This window comes from Heterocephalus glaber, unplaced genomic scaffold, assembly GCF_053883595.1.
Source record: "Heterocephalus glaber isolate CG9 unplaced genomic scaffold, H.glaber_assembly_v1.0 deba00001613, whole genome shotgun sequence".
Lineage (NCBI taxonomy): Eukaryota > Metazoa > Chordata > Mammalia > Rodentia > Bathyergidae > Heterocephalus > Heterocephalus glaber.
The window spans coordinates 7,626,904-7,644,080 of record NW_028258384.1 but is presented as its reverse complement, the minus strand read 5'-3'; the positions used below and the strand labels follow the sequence as shown (position 1 = coordinate 7,644,080).

The following is a 17,177-nucleotide window of genomic DNA, read 5'->3' as shown; positions in this document are numbered from 1 at the left end:
AGTTCAAGGCCAGTTTGAACTACATAGTGAGACCCTGTCTCAGAAAAACAAACAAACATGTAGTTAACAGGAACATAAAATATCGATAAAATAAAGCATAAAATTCTTGGTATGTATTGTGTATTTGGAATAAACATCAACATTTTCACATCAGCTGTTACTTGCTTACAAACCTAAAAGATAACATCAGAAATAAATTCCTATATGAACTACAATGAAAATCCCAATAGAATTCTACAGCAAAAATAATCTTTGCTTCAATTGTCACACCTAAGGTAGTCTTCACACATGACAACTGTATGTTCCATGCACGTCTTGTTTACACTGACAGCACATGTGCTTACTTTCCTTTCCTGTGTGGCAGGCTGTTCTTGTCACCTCTCTCATATTCCTGTTTTGTCAGGAGCTTCCTACTATGTTGTACAACATGCACATAGCAGGAAAATAAGATACCAGTAAAATAAATAAAATAGCAAATATATAATGAGTGCTTAGAATAGACGTCAACATTTTCACATTTTACTTTTTTTTTGTTTGTTTTTTTGGTACCGGGGATCGAACTCGGGTCCTTGCACTTGTGCAGCAGGCAGCGAAACCACTGAGGTAAACCCCCGGCCCACATTTTACTTTCTTACAAAACCTTAAAGATAACATCAGAAGGTCCAGGGATTTAGCTCAGTGGTACGGATGCCTGCCTCACAAGCACAAGGTCCTGAGTTCGATCCCCGGTACCAAAAATAAAAGATAACATCAGAAACAAAGACCTATGTGAACTACAATGTAAGTACAAACAAAAGTCTACTACAGAAATAATTTTGCTTTACCTATCACACCCAAGGCAGTCTTCACACATGAAAACTGCATGTTCCATACATGCTTAAACTGATAGCACATATGTTTTGTTTTCCTGTCCTTTTTTGTAAGGCACAGTTGACATCTTTTTTGTTTTCCTGTTTTCTGGAGATCCCTGCAGTTAGGTTCCAGTACCCTGCCCAGTGTATGACACAGGACTGAGAAATAAATACACTAAGAGATAGAACTAGGAGAAAGAAAGAGGGATGCCAGGATGACTAATGTGGGTGCAACTGGCAAAGGCTCTGACCAGTCCCAGGCACTGACTTTTATTGGCAATCAATTGGGGTAAAGGCAAGCTACGTACAGTTTCTATGGAAATTAATGTAAATAAGGCTCCTAAACGACAAGACAAAGCATTCTCGAATTAGGAACAGAATAGAAAAAATACATGGTTTTAATTACAACATTGTCCTTGTAGTAAGAAGGTTTTAGTTGTGGGAATGGAATTTGGGTGCGAGTTACTCTGACCTTGGCACATAGGCTTCAGCTAGACTCACTTCTCAAAACAAGCCAGTTGTGGGGTTAATTTTTTATAGCCTGCTTTGGGCATAATCAAACACAACCATTGGCCAGAGCTTTGTGTTTCGAGTGACATCATAGTTGCTGCATAACTCATCAACAACATCTATTCTACCTTTGGTTTTGTTGTAGTAAGTTACCATCTCAGGTTTGCATTTTGTTGAGGTTACCCTATCAATATTTCCATCATGGTGGAATGTTGACATCAGCAGTACCACTTTGCTTTTCTTGGCCATATACAAGGCCAATGTTATATTTTTCAGAAGTCTAAAGATTGTACAATATAATTCTGTTTTGAGGTAGGCAGTGGCACCACTGAGCTAAATCCCTGGCCCTAATTGTCTGTTTTGAAATTGCAATATTTCATTTGGAATTTCTGCTTTGTTCCTGCATACAGTTCTATGCTGGTCAATTTGTCTCTGTTGGCAAATATAACATCGATTGGAAACTGGTAAACCAATTGTTCAATGTTACATTCTGATTAGTTTGGGAGAGGGGAGCAATGAGTCTGTTTACAGAATCATTTGGTTCATTACTATAGGAATAAGGACCTGGTGACTGGGTTCCAGGATAAATTTTAAAATTGAAAGTATATATCTTGGCATCTAGCAGGGCACATATTTTTATACCATATTTTGAAGGCTTTTCCTTATATACTGCCTAAAGCTACAATGACCAGTTTTGTCATGTGACATTTTACTGAATTGGGCTACTTCTACAAGAAAAATTAAAAGAAAACTTTAAAAAAAAATCTTAAATGCAAGAAATTTAACAATGACCATTTCTTGAGTAAAATTCACCTGTTGCTGCTTTGGAGCTCTTATATACATATACCTTGCTGTTCCTCTGCCAAGTGGGTGAATGCTCAGATGAGTTCCTGTTTTCCCCAGGCACAGCTACTGGGAGCCACACCCAGATTCCATTATGGCAAATTAGACGTTTGCAGAACAAAAGAATGGGATGGGTGTATTTTACCCCCCAGGAGGCTGAGGGATACATAAACAAAATTCTACATGGAGCATTATGTGGGTAAAAAAATCTCAATTTGATACTTTTGCCCACTTCCTTGTACCAAGTGGGTGACCACAAAGATTGCTTTCTGTGTTCCTCAGGAGAAACTACTGAGACTCACAGTCAGCTACTTTTATGGTAAAGTATATAATTAAATTAGAAAAGTATGGAATGGGTATGGTAACCAACAATAATGCCCCAGGGGATCTGTATAATTGTTTTGGAGGTATGGCCATTTTGACTATATGGGTTTTGCCTAAGTAGCAATAAGAGATATTCTATTTTCTGATATTCTGTTTGATCTTCTTTTTCAGAGTACCATAGGTTTTATTGTAGAGATCTTTGACTTCCTTGGTTAGATTAATTCCTAAGTATTTCATATTTCTTAATGTTATTTGGACATTATTATTTCCCTAATTTCTCTCTTGGAGAATCTGTTATTGGTGCACAAGTTGGGTATTAAGTTTTGAGCGTTGACTTTGTATCCTGCTATGCTACTAAATTTTGTTATTAATTGTAGGAGTCCTTTGGTAGAATTTTTGCTGTCTTTTACGTATAGGATCATGTCATCTGCAAATAACGATAATTTAAATTCTTCCTTTCCTATCCATATTCATTTTATTTCTTTTTTTCTAATTGCTCTGGCTAATGTTTCAAGAACTATATTGAAGAAGAGTGGTGGCAGTGGTCATCCTTGTTTTGTTCCATTTCTTTTTTTATTAAGAGGGTAAGTGTTCAGCATCTCTTCCTTTAGTATGAGGTTGACCATTGTTTTGTCATAGATGGCTTTTATCAGACTGAGGTAAAGAACTTCTATTCCTATTTTGTTGTGAGTTTTTGTCACATGCTTTTTCTGCATCTATTTATATGATCATGCATGTGTTTTTTGTAATATTTGATTCTGTTTATGTGATGTATCACATTGATTTGTGTATGTTGAACCATCCCTGCATCTCTGGAATGAATCTTACTTGGTCATGACATATGATCTTTTTCATCATTTGTTGCATTCTGTTTGCCCATACCTTAATGAGGATTTTTACATCTATATTAATTAAAGAGTTTGGTTTGTACTTTTATGCTTTAGTTCATTGAATGATTTTCTAGTTTTTGATCAGGATAAAGCTTGCTTCCAGGAATTTCTTTGGGAGTATTGCTTCCCTTTCAATTTAATTTAAAAAGTTTGAGGAGTATAGGTATTATATCCTCTCTGAAGTTCTTATAGAATGTGGCAGTGAGTCTATCTTCTTGGTTCAGCTCTGGTAGTTCATATGTACCTAGGAATTTACCACTTTCTTCTGAATTTTGCTTTTTATTACAGTACAGGCTCTCAAAGTAGCTCCTGATAATCTTGATTTTGGCAGAATCCATTGTGATTTCATCTTTTATGTTTCTACTTGCTTGGTTCTCCCCCCCCCCCCTTATTTTGGTAAGATTGGCTAAGAGTTTTCTGATATTTTTTAATCTTTCAAAGAACTGACTCTTCATTGATTCGATATATGTATGTATGTATGTATGTCTGTTTTTTTTTGGTCTCAATTTCATTAATTTCTATTCTGACCTAATTTACTTCCTCATATTAGCTTTGGTCTTGGATTGGGCTTTTTTTCTTGATATAGTATTGAGATGTTTCACTAGGGTATTTATTTGGGCCTGTTCTCTTTTTCTGATGTGGTCATTCATGGCCATAAATATCCCTTGCACAGCTGTGTTCATTGGTCCCATAAGTTCTAGTATGTTGTACTGGCATTAGTCATAATTCTAGGACCTGTCTTATTCATTAATTTCCTGTGACTCATTGATTATTCAGTAATGTGTTGTTTAACTTCCAAATGTTTCATAGCTTCTGTGGTGCCACTGATTTCTAGTTTCATTGCACTATGATCACATTATATGCATGAGATAATTTTGATTTTTTTGAATTTACTTTAGCATGTTTTATGGGTAGTATGTGGTCTGTTTTAGAGAAAGTCCCATGTACTGCCAAGCAGAATGTGTATTCTTTTGTTTGATGGAAAACTCAATTCAAGGGCAGAGGAAAAGATAGTGTTTTCAGCAAGTGGTACTAGAAAACCTGGTATCCATATATAAAAAATTAACCTCAACCATTTATTTCCATACATAAAAGTAACTTGAAAGGATCTATGAACCTAAATATGAAAGACTAAAACTATAAAACTTTAAGAAGAAATTATAAAGGAAAATGTTTATGAATTTAGGGTAGTCAAGAATTTCCTAGGATATAAAAAACATGATGTATAAAAGAAAAAATTGATAAATGAGATTCCATCAAAATTTAGAACTTTAAATGACATTGTTAAGAAAATGAAAAGTAGTCCTTAAACAGACCATGTTTATAATGCATATAACCTATGACCAGAATATATAAAGAACTCTTCCAGCTCATTAATGGACATCCCAATTAAAAAGTAGACACAAGAAGATGATAAATAGCCAGTACAGCACAAGGAAAGGTGTGCAACACTAGAATTAGAAAAATACTAATCAGAACAATAAGAAGATCGTATTATACACTCATTAGGGAGATGAAGTTAAAGGTTTTAAAAGAACAAATGTCAGCTAAGGTGTGAACCAATTAGAACTTTCTAATACGGCTAATGTGAATGTAAAATGATAAAACCATTTTGGAAAACAATGTAGAAATTTCTTGTATTACTGTTAAGAAGCAACAGTCCTGTTCTTAGTTTTTTCCTAAGAGAAATGAAAACACTTGTTCACAGTAGATTTGTACATACAGGTTGACTGTCCCTTATCTGAAATTCTTGGACCAGAAATGTTTCAGATTTTGAAATCCACTTGATCTGCAAAGAGGATAGCTACTTCGTTTTTTTTTTGCCGGGGGTCTTGTTGCATGGAGTATGTTTTCCACCCTTTAACTTTCAGTCTGAGTTTCTTTTTGAATTAAATGTGTTTCTTGTATGCAGTATTTTGTTGGATCTTGCTTTTTGACCCAATCAGTCTATTTCTTTTGATTGGTGAGTTGAGACGATTAACATTGATGGTTATAACTCATATTTATTTATCATTGTCATGACTTTTTCTGTTTGTTGGATTATCTCCCTTTGCTTTTAATTTCTTGTCATGCCCAACAGATTCATTCTGCTGGGCTTCCTGGGGTTATGATCCTCATTGTCTTTTCCTAGGATATTGTCTAAAATTTTTTGGAGTGCTGGTTTGATATTCCCGAAGTTCCTAAGGTGCTCTTTGTCATGAAAGTATCTTATTTCTCCATCAATTTTGAAAGATAATTTTGCAGGGTGCATCAATCTGGGTTGGAGGCTGTTTTCTTTTAGGGCTTGAAATATGTCACTCCAAGCTCTTCTTGCCTTGATGGTTTGCATTGAGAAGTCTGCTGTGATTCTGATGGGCTTTCCTTTCTATGTGATTTGTTTCTTTTCTCTAACTCTTGTAGAATTTTGTCTTGCACTAGGAGCACAATTTCTCCTGTTATCTGAGAAATTATTTCTGATTTCATTTTTTCCAGATCCTCTTTTGTTGCCAGTTCAGGGAGTCCAGCTATCATGATGTTCCATCTCGTTTCCCTTTGGGGTTGTTTTAGGTGATCTGGAAGTCTGGTTTTGAAACTTGTTTATGTGTCTTCTCATTTCATGGCGGGAGGGTGTGCCACTGGGGCCCGCCCGGCTCCCCTCTGTGCTCGCAAGTGGGGCTCTAGGATATTCTTGATAATTTTTCATTATTTTTCTTTGGTGGTATTGAATTCCTTGCAGAGCTAATTGTCATACAGAGACTGTATTTCTCTGTCAATTTTAAAGGATAGTTTTGCAGTATATGTAAATTGTTGTTGTAAGTTGTTCTCTTTTAGGGCTTGAAACCCTTCATTCCAAGCCCTACTAGCCTTTAAGCTTTGTGTAAAAATCTCCTGTAATTCCAATTTATATGTGATTCCTTGACTTTCTCTAACGGCTTTTCAGGTTTTGTTCCAGTGATGTATTTCTGGTACTTTGAGTATGTGACATGGAGAGGTTCTCTTTTGATCGTGGATATTTGGGATCCAATCTGACTCACTTATCTCTGTGTTTATTTGCCTGTATTTGTGAAGTTTTCTGCCATTACTTCTGTGAACTGGCTTTTAATCCCTTTTGTGACATCTTCTGATTTTTCACTCACTCCCGTTATTCATAGATTAATCTCTTTTGCATGATCTAGCAGCTGGTGGATCCATTTACTATATTCTCCTGTTATTTGTAAGGTGTTTCAGTAGTTGATCTTTGCAGGCATCATTGTCTTCTAGTTCTGAAATTCTGTCCTTACACTGGTTGATTCTGCCTCTATAGTTTCAATATAATGTTTAATCACTTCGATTTCTGACTTAAACCTTTTTAATGGACTTTGTTTCTTTAATAAGCTGGTTATTTGTGTTTTATATCATTTTGTTCATCTCATGTAGCTTTTTATCAGTGTCTTCTGATATCTCTTGCATCTTTTTGCTAATTACATTATTAATTACATTTTCTCTAATCCTGCTGAGTAACACTTTGAGATGCTTTCTAACCTAGTCTTTTCTCCTTTCAAGAATTCAGGTCTGTGGCTTATACTGTTCTGCCCCTCAGATTGGCTTCAGAGGAGTTGGGAGCTTTCAGGGGCATTTTGTTGCCTTGATTTCTCATGTTTCTGTTGTTTGTGTTTGTTTTGTTTTGTGCTTAGTTTTATCTATGCTTATATTCTGAAGACTGTTGTTAGTATAGAGATTTCTTTGGTTAATTTTAGTGAGGTTGTTTAGATGTGGCCAACTATAATCCTTTGCCACAGCCCAAAGACCAGGCCACCATGGTCAGTTTGGAAGGTGAGGATGCAGTGTAGTTAGCCCAGTAACTAAGTTCTCTGAGAATGTAATCTAGTTGTGTTAATGTCACAAAAGTAATCTAAGTGTTGGGTAACAGAATTAGTGACACTTATGCAACTCTGTTAATACCAAGCCAATCTGCTACTGTAGTATCATCCAAGGCAAATTAGATATTATCATACCATAAGAACCAATTATGTAACACCCTTAATTCTAGAGAAGAAATCTACAATTATGGGGTAAACATTAAAACAATCCAGGTATTAATTTACAGCTAATATGTACTAAAGGTGACAGCTCTATCTGTGCTAATTGTAGAAAAGAATCCAATAGTAATTTTTAATTTTGAACTATCTAAAATTAATAAAGCTGTATTTTTGTATTATTTGATATATAGTGTTTGAGAATGAGGAAATGCAAGATGAGAAATTTTAATTCTTAAACTATATTACATGAGAAGGAAGGGAGAGATGTAGTATGAATGATCTTGTCTGGGAGGAGAATGCTGTGTGTAGAATTAGGTAAAGAAGAAAAAAGCTGGCAAGAAGTAGAAGATAATAGAAAAGAGGGAGGAAAAAAGAAAAATTCTATAGGGAGTAAAAAATAAGAGAAATAATTGAGAAAAATTAAAAGAGAGGAGAAGAAAAATAAAGAAAAAATAGAAATTAGAAAAAGAGATAAAAAGTAATGCAGCAGTAGGGGCTGGGGATTTAGCTCAGTTTCACAGCACCTGCCTAGCAAGCGCAAGGTCCTGAGTTCGATCCCCAGTACCCAAAAATAAATAAATAAATAAATAAATAAATAAATAAATAAATAATGCAGCAGGAGGAAGGAAGATTTCCAAAGCCCCAGAAAATTGGTGGAAAAGAAAGGAGGGAAGGAAAGAATTAAAAAAGAAAAACAAAACAAAAAACTAAAAACAGTGCATGTACTCACAGAAAACCAAACCAAGAGAACAAAAAGCAACAAAGAAAAATAAAAGTCCTAAATCAAAAAGAAAGAAAGAAAGAAAGAAAGAAAGAAAGAAAGAAAGAAAGAAAGAAAGAGAAACTTATCTGTGATTCAAACATGGTGTTTTCTTTCAGCGTCTGCAATTTTAGGGCAGTGTTCAATTCAAGACCTGTTACTGCTCACACTGGTAGATAAAGGCAGTCAGATCCTAGATCTGTGCTGGATACAGTCACTAGGAAGTAGTAGGTTTAGGGTGCGTGTGCCAATTCTGCAACTTTTCAATCCAGAGTGATTCAGGCTAAGTCTAGCATGTGGCTGTCCCTCACCTAGCCTTCAGAGCCCTGAAATGAAGCTAACCCACAGCTGCTCTGTGTCCCATCTTAGGTTGACCCCTCTCTGGAATGGCTTTGGACCACTCACTCCAAGGAGATACAGCATGTGCTTGAACTGGAGTCACTCACCAGCTATTACAGCAGAAAGCATTCAGTACTTCTCTAGTGCTGCATTTTTCCCTGAAGGCCTTTGGAGTCCCCTGCTTTTTCTGTCTCTCTAGATTCTGTCTTCTTTTCTTGCAAACCATTAGCCAGGAGCCAGGGAGAAAGTGCAGATTGCCCCTTCCTTTTCCCGCATTGTGTTCTGTCTCTTTGATTTTTCTGTAGGGGCCAATTTTCTGGTCACATCCTTCCTTGGTCCCAAGAATCCATCCCTTCCTTCTTTTCCTGAAGCTGTTATTTTCCAGGGCCTGAATTTCAAATCTTGGGGAGGCTATGTTGTTGCTTACCATTCTGTCATTTTCCTGGAAGTCATTTTTTTTTTTTACGTTCCTTTGTTTTTCAAAACCATATGAGAGGTTTTATTTATCTTACTTCTGTTTGTGAAAAAGGGAACAAAACTTTCAAATGCCTTCATAACACAGTAATACTTTTAAGATACAAACAGGTTCTAATTTGAATATTGACATATTTTATGTTAATATGTAATTCAAGATGTTTGCTAATCAGAATTAGTATGTGTGTAGTTTTATATTAGATATTTTTACAATTTTAGTGATTTATTTCAATTTGATATTTGACGTACAATAAATCTGAATATCTTAAATATTTGTCCGTATAGTACTTTTACCTAATATTAATAATAAAAGTACTGGATGCAACCTTTATTTAAGAAATCTAAGTAACCTGATGTTTTGTCTTATTATTTGTGTTGAGAATCAAAGAGAGGAGCCTTCTCAAACTTTTAAACTTTGGTGAAGGAGACCATTTTTGTATACCATTATTAATGTTATTTTAATAATATATCGTCTGTTTATGGGGATGCAGCAAGAATTTGGTTCAGTGTGTATCAGATTTAAAAATTTTCATGTCATGGTTTTGATCAATTGAAATTACTTCATAGATTTTGATTTTTTTTCCACTGTCATATCTAACTGATAATTTCTGAAATTTGGACAGACTCTAATATAACATAAGAATAACTATTTGATTATTCTGAAAAATGCTTATCATACAGTTTGATTCATTTGCTGCTTTTTCTTATTTGGTTTACATCTTGGAGTTCTCTGTACATCCATGAACCTCTTTTTATTTATTTATTTGTGGGGGGCAGTTACTGGGAATCGAAGTCAGAGACTTGTGCTTGCCAGGCAGCCACTATACCAGTGAGCTACATTCCCAGCCCTCCATGAACCTCTTTTATCACACTCTATCCCTTAGTTATCTCATTTAGTTTCAACAGCTTTTAGTTTCATCTATGAACTGAAGACTCTCAAACATATTCCCATCTTGACATATTTGTTACCTGTATACTTGTTTATTCAACTATGTATTATAATTATTACATAGTTGTCTACTAGGAATTTCAAAGTTAACATATTAAAAATTGAATTTATCTTCCTTGCTCAGATTTGTTCCTTCCAAAATTTTCCCCGTCTGTATTAGTTAGCTTTTTGTTGCTAGAATGAAGTACCTGAGATGGTATTTGTGCAGAAATGTGACTTACTTTTCTCATAGTTTTGGAGGAAATGTTCAAATGGCATAATTCAGGCTCAATGGCTGTTCCTTCCCAGTATCACTTCATGGTGTAGATAGCAGAGTCAAGAGTATGTCAGATCAAGTAAGCACATCATGACTGAAGCAGATGTGTGTTAAGATACTGTATCACTCAACAGGAAATCGGGACAGACTGGGGTCCTACAATCCCTTGAGAGCATGTTCCCCAATAGATCCTTAAGGACTTCACAGTAGGCATTGATTCCGAAAGGTTCTACCACCTTCCAATAGCACCCTGGGAACAAAACCTTTAACATATGAACCTTTGGGGGATACTCAACATCCAAACCATAGCACTATCTAAACAAACAACAATTGGATGGTTCTAATTGCTAATGATAATCATCCCTAACTTCTATTTCTCTCCTCATATCTAATCATTTCAGCTAGTCCTGTTGGCCTTATACTCAAGTTATACACGTGATGAATTATTTTTTTATACATGATGAATTAAATCATGACAAATTCTCATGATTTCCATTATTATATCTTATTTTAAGACACTGTCATCTCTGGCCTACATTATTCAAACAGGCTTCTAATTACTGTTTCTTTCCTTCTTTCACCCCTGCCCCAATCTAGCCTCTGCACAGCAGCAATTGGTTTTAAAATGAAAGTTAAATCATGTCACTGATGTTCAGAATATTCAGTGGTTTCCAATTTCAGAATTAAAACCAATCTACAATGATCTATGAAGCAAACATTCTGGGTTTTTTTTACATCATCTCCTACTACTAGATTCCCTTTTCTACTCTGCTTTTAGCTGCTGCCCTCTTTTTTTTTTTGTAATATGCTCTAGGTACATTCCTGCATTTGCTCTTGATGCTTTCTGTCTCTGGAATGGTCTTTGGAAATCACATGGTTTGTACTCTCACTTTTTAAGTACCTTGTTCCAATGCCAGCTTTTCAAGAAGACCTCTGACCACCTTACCTGTATATTTAGAACTATAAAAGTCCCAGCACTCTGTAACAACGCTTTTCTGTTTCATTTGGTCCATAATAATAGTTATCATTTGACATTCTATATGCTTTATTTATGAATTGTATATTAGTTAATATAATAAATGGTATAGTATACTTTGGTTTCTTTGTTTCTTTTCTTGTTATGAAATTAAAATAAAATGGTATGTTATATATTATATGGTGGTTACCTCTGAATTGTGGAATTTTATGATTTTTTTTCTAAATTTTTCTCAATTTTCTGTAAGAGATATGTATTTATATGCCAGAAATGTACACTTTGAAAAGCAATCCTTAAAATGATTTCTCATTTAAAATAGTCCAATTAAGGTACATTAATGCATATGATCCATTTTTCTGACTGAAGAAGCAATTTAAGTGTAATGCAGTAATAAAGATTCCAGTGTTCAAACTTAATAAAATTATACTATTCCATAGTTAATTTTCTCATTTCTATAGTTCAGAGATCACCAAATTTACTGGCCAGATGGTAAATATTTTAGACTTTGAAGGATATATAATCTCCTTTATAATAGCTTAACTCTGTTCTTGTAGTGCAAAAGCAGCGATAGACAACCTGCTGGATTTTGTGTAGGGGCCATAATTTGTAGATTCTTTCTGTAGATTTTCTAATGTTAGCTTCTTTTTCACAGGAATGGAAATACATATAGGCATATTACCTAAGTCTGAATTTCTTTACCATACATCAGTTATTAATAGATAATATTAATGAATATAGTATTTGAAAACATCTCTGTAGACTTTGAAGATCTGTGCTTACAAATAAGAAAATGAAAAGACTTGTAATATCTATAGTGAACATTTGATTTATTTCAAAATATATTCTAATTCTGTATATCTTTTTTTTTTTAAATATGGAACGCTTCATGAATTTGCATGTCATCCTTATGGAGGGGCCATGCTAATCTTCTCTGTATCATTCCACTTTTAGTATATGTGCTGCCGAAGCGAGTACATAATTCTGTATATCTTGATTCCTAATTATCATTTCAATGGAAAATGTTTATTATATCCACTTGAGATTATAAAAACTCAACAATATACCAGAAACCCTGCTCTCACTTTAAGCTTTTTCCTGACTCCTGGGCATCAGGAATCCTTTGTCTTTTCCCTTCTTTATGATTCTTTTCTGAAGACATACAAAACGATGAGAATCGTAGACTGAGAAGCCTACATGATAGAAGTCATATCCTGTCTAATATAGTAGTCTTTTAAACTGGCAACTGAAGTATTTTTTTCTATATCTATTTTTTCTAGAATTATATAAACAAATATTTGACCTATTTTAATTTATCCATGAAAATGGTTTAAATTTATTTTATTTATAAACTTAAATTTTTTCAATTAGTGTTTCTTTTCTTTTTCTTTTTCTTTTTTTTTTTTTTTTGGTACTGGGGATCGAACTCAGAACCTTGTGCTTGCGAGGCAGGCAGTGGCACCACTGAGCTAATTCTCCGGCTCTTTTATTTCTTATCAATAAATCTTTACATTACATAATGATTACATTCCTTGTGGGGAGTTGGTACATGTACACAACACATCTTGATTCTTTTCTCACCCCTATCCCTTTTCTTCCCTCCCCTCCTTTCCATTTCTTGCTGCCCATTTTTTGATTGGTTCATTTATAAAATATCTATCTCCCTATTTCCTACATTTGATCTTAGCCAAAAGGCCAAGAAGCGATTATCTCCCTATTTCCTATTGTCTACCTTTTTTGTTCTTAATTTATATTTTGAGATTCTTGTGTTACAGAAACCATGTGATACTTACGCTTGTGTGGCTTATTTCATTTAATGTTATGGTCTCAAGGTACATCCATTTTCCTACAAATGATTCAACTTTATTCTTTTTATGGCAGAGTAGTATTCTACTGTATATAAACACCACACATTCATTATCCATTCTTCTCTTGATGGACATGAGGCTTATTCCAAGATGTAGCTATTATGAATTGCACTGCTATAACCATGGGTATGCATGTGTCACTGTAATATGATGTCTTCAGCTCTTGGGAAGATACCTAGAAGAGGGTTAGCTGAATTGAATGACATTTCTCTTTTCAATTTTTTAAGGTATCTACACATTGATTTTCATAATGGTTGTACAAGTTTACATTTCCACCAGCAATGCAGAAGCATTTCTTTTTCTCCAGACTCTCACGAGCATTTGTCATTATTTGATTTCTTGATGATGGCCATTCTTTCTGCAGTAAGATGGAATCTCAGTGTTTTAATTTGCATTTCTCTAATGGCCAGAGATGTTGAACATTTTTTCATGTATTTATAGTACATTTGTACTTCTTCGGGGAAGTGTGTGTTTATCTCAGCTGCCCATTTTTTGATTGGTTCATTTATTTAGGTGTCTATTTTTGATGTTCTTTATATCTAGATATTTTAAAAGGACAAAATTAACTATCATATTTCATTGAAGTAGATGTGTAAAATATTAAATCTCAAGTACTTAAATGTTATTTACGTAAGTATTGGTTTTAAATTTACTTCTGATGCTCTTTTCCTTTTCTTTTTTTTCTTTGTACCGGGGATCGAACTTAGGACATTGCGCTTGTGAGGCAGGTGTGGTGCCTCTGAGCTAATTCCCGGGCCCATGGTGCTGTTTTCTTATAACCTATAAGATATTCCAATTGTGTAGAAGCATATAATTAGCACACTTTGCATGATTTAACTAATAATGAATTTGTGAGTTTATTCTTTAGTAAAAGTGTTTAAAACATTCTTAAAGTATGATATAAAGTTATTTTAAAGTATTTAATATTTTAGGATTGAAATATTTTATCCTAACTTCAATTATTACTTTTTTATAGCTTTTGATATTTTAAATTTTTTATAAGGCACTCATTAATCTAGGAAATCTAAGTAACCAATCCTTTGAACCTGAAATTCTTAAATGAATATATTTAATGTGTATTTATTAAAGTGAGTATATTTTGAAACCATGCTGTTTGAAGTTAGTTTGAATATGAAAACTTTATATTTGAATCAGATTTTTCTTTTTAAGTTTTGTCCATCAACTAAAGGCACAACAAGATACCTCACTTCTACTGGTGCTGATGGAACAATCTGTTTCTGGCAATGGCATGTAAAAACAATGAAGTTTAGGTAAGTTTAAAAAAATTTTTAAATTTTTTGAAAAGTCAAATGTGTTTATTTTTTATTTATTACCTTCATTCTTAATAGTCCACAAATTTAAATGTGTATACAAACATTTTTGTATATACATATCCATACGTACTTTAATTCATGGTTAGATATTTTAGAGTAAAACTTTGATGAGTTTTTTGAAGCAATAAACTTATATGGAAAATTTTGGTATAAGGAGTTTCATTTCTTACTTGGTAAGAATTCTGAACTTTTATAATGGTAGTGATAGGTAACATAGTAATATGTTTGTAAAGCTATAATGACAATACTGACATATTTGCATTTAATGTATTCTTAACCTGAATAATGGGAATAGTACTTGTTGGCATAGTACCTATTGGCAATTCCCTTTGGTTTTTCTATACTAATGCTAAATCCAGCTATATTCAGTATTATTTTAAAATTCTTGCCCAGTAAACCAATTATGGTTCTACACACCTTTAATCTCAGCTACTTGGGAACATGAGGTAGAAGGATGACTTGACCCCCTATAGTAATTCAAGACCAGCCTGGGCAATATAATAAGATCCCTGTCTCAGAAAAGATTTTTACCCAATAGATGAACTTGCTGAAAAATGAAAACATTTCTCTTTCCTCTTTAGAGATCGCCCATTGAAATTTACTGAGAGATCCAGACCTGGAGTTCAAATATCTTGTTCATCTTTTAGTTCCGGTATGTACAAAAATTAAATGTTTTAAATCTGTAAATGATAACAGGCTTTAATTTTATGAAGAAAAGATGCATATGCTTGAATATAGAGGAAGGAAGTAAAAAATGTGAAACATATGCTATCTTAGATGAACCTCTGTGGACTTGACATGTAATGTGGAATTGACATGTAATAATGATTGACTTTTTGTATTAGTCACATTTTAATGCAATTGTATATTGCAGATTTTAAATTAATTATATTGGTACATTTAAGGTATACAATATAACAACATTCATCATTGGAAATTTGCACCTTTACTTTACATAATCCATCTTGGTTCTTATTTTTTCCCCATTCTCCTGCCCTCCCTTCAACCCCTCCACCCCTCCCTATCTACAAAGACTTTGTTTTCATTTTTTCTTTTCCTCATATTAATTCCATTCCCTTCTTTCTTTTCTCCTACCCCTCCCACTTCCCCTTCCCCTTTGCACCTTTTATTCCTGTTTCACATTATCTATTATACCTTTTAGTCCTTATTTACACTTTCAGTTTCTCACACTAGAGAAACTATTCAGTATTTACACATGTGTGTTCTATTTATATTGCAGATTTTATTTGATAAAAAATAAAGTGAATTCCATTCCAAATAGATATTAACAAAAATGAATAAGACCCCCAATTTAACACAAAAATCTTAGAGAAAATATATGGTTGTGGCTACACATAGAAAATACTTTCATAGTGTGTAAACAGGCTTTTTATATAGCTAAGAATCTTTAGTTATTTTTTTTCTTTTCATTGTAAAATATACATAAAATTTACCACTTTACCTATTTCTAAGTGTCTGTGGAATTAAGTAATTTTACATTGTTCTGCATTATCACCACTATCTGTAACATTTTCGTCATCAAGAGGCAAATGAATTTTTACACTTTGTTACTATAGCTGTTAAAGGAATAATGTAAATATAAATCTATAATAAATAATTTTGGACATTGTGCTTTTTTGGTAAATATAAAGAAATTAATTCTTCAAGATTATGACCTTAAGGGCCAGGGATTTAGCTCAGTGGTTTCATTGCCTGCTGCGCAAGCGCAAGGACCCGAGTTTGATCCCCTGTACCAAAAAAAAAAAAAAAAAGATTATAACCTTTAGTGTGTATGATCCATAAACCTGTATTTAATGTGTAGTTGATTTTGTTAGGTGAATGATACCGTTGTCTTACATATTTCTCTTGTTTTTATTGAATTTTATTTTTTTCTTTGAATATTCGTATATTTTTAACAGATAGAAAACAACCTTGAGTTTCTTGAATCATTTGTACATGATTGCATGCAACTAAGAAGCAATTAGAAATTTTTAAAGCTCTTTGGTACTATGCTATTTTTTAATCTTCTAGGTGGTATGTTCATTACAACAGGTAGCACTGACCATGTGATTAGAATTTATTATTTGGGTTCTGAAATCCCAGAGAAAATTGCTGAATTAGAATCACATACGGTAAGAACTAAATGAAAAATTTAAATGTGTTGTTTTATTTTTTCACACCTCTGAAAAATTGCTTTCATTTTTTCTTTACTCATCTGTACACTACTATAACATAGATTGGTACTAAAATTTTTATGCCAAGATGTTTCTTTAATAATGAAGATAAGTTTGAAATTCTTGATTTATTATGGTTGTAGCATGTAACTTCTATTTGACTGTATAGGAAAAAAACCAGTATGTTTTATATTCATACACTATAGTAATAATTTATTGCTTTTTAAGCTTGTTGTATTTTATTAGTTATATGAGGTGTTTTTTCCTAAAATCTGCATACTTAGTAAAAGCCCTATTAAATATGTCTTAGGGCAAAAGTATTTTTACAGAATTTAGATTATTAATCCTAGAATGATTATTTTTAGAATGCCACCTAAGATTGTGGAATTCAGTATTCCTTAGTTATAATAGTCTTATATCAGAGAACTAGGCACATACATGACTTGGGTGAAAGCCATTGGTGGCTAGCTCTTGTCCTCTTGGTTTGTCCCCATTCCCTTAAGGCTGTTTTAGAAAGCTTTGAGTTATTATTATTTAGTTATATCTTTGCACACTTTTCATGCATCTCTTACTTCTCTTCCATTCCTTTAAAAATAATTATTTACTATGGATTATGGGAATGTTTCTGTTTCAG

At 33.5% G+C, this 17,177-nt stretch overlaps 1 protein-coding gene and 1 non-coding gene across 5 annotated transcripts in view; one reads left to right on the top strand and one right to left on the bottom strand.

Moving 5' to 3' along the window:
- The window catches only part of Brwd3 (bromodomain and WD repeat domain containing 3), a 223,662-nt gene that overhangs the window by 128,932 nt on the left and 77,553 nt on the right, over positions 1-17,177 (top strand). For all 4 annotated transcript variants that reach the window (XM_087196614.1, XM_087196615.1, XM_087196613.1 and 1 more), the window contains 3 exons: positions 14,206-14,306; positions 14,951-15,021; positions 16,401-16,501. In XM_087196614.1, coding sequence (XP_087052740.1) covers positions 14,206-14,306; positions 14,951-15,021; positions 16,401-16,501 — 273 coding nt within the window. The remainder of the gene's footprint in view (positions 1-14,205; positions 14,307-14,950; positions 15,022-16,400; positions 16,502-17,177) is intronic.
- On the bottom strand, positions 12,039-12,145 carry LOC147822474 (U6 spliceosomal RNA). Its single transcript, XR_015445616.1, has one exon. It is a non-coding gene; the product is annotated as a U6 spliceosomal RNA (small nuclear RNA).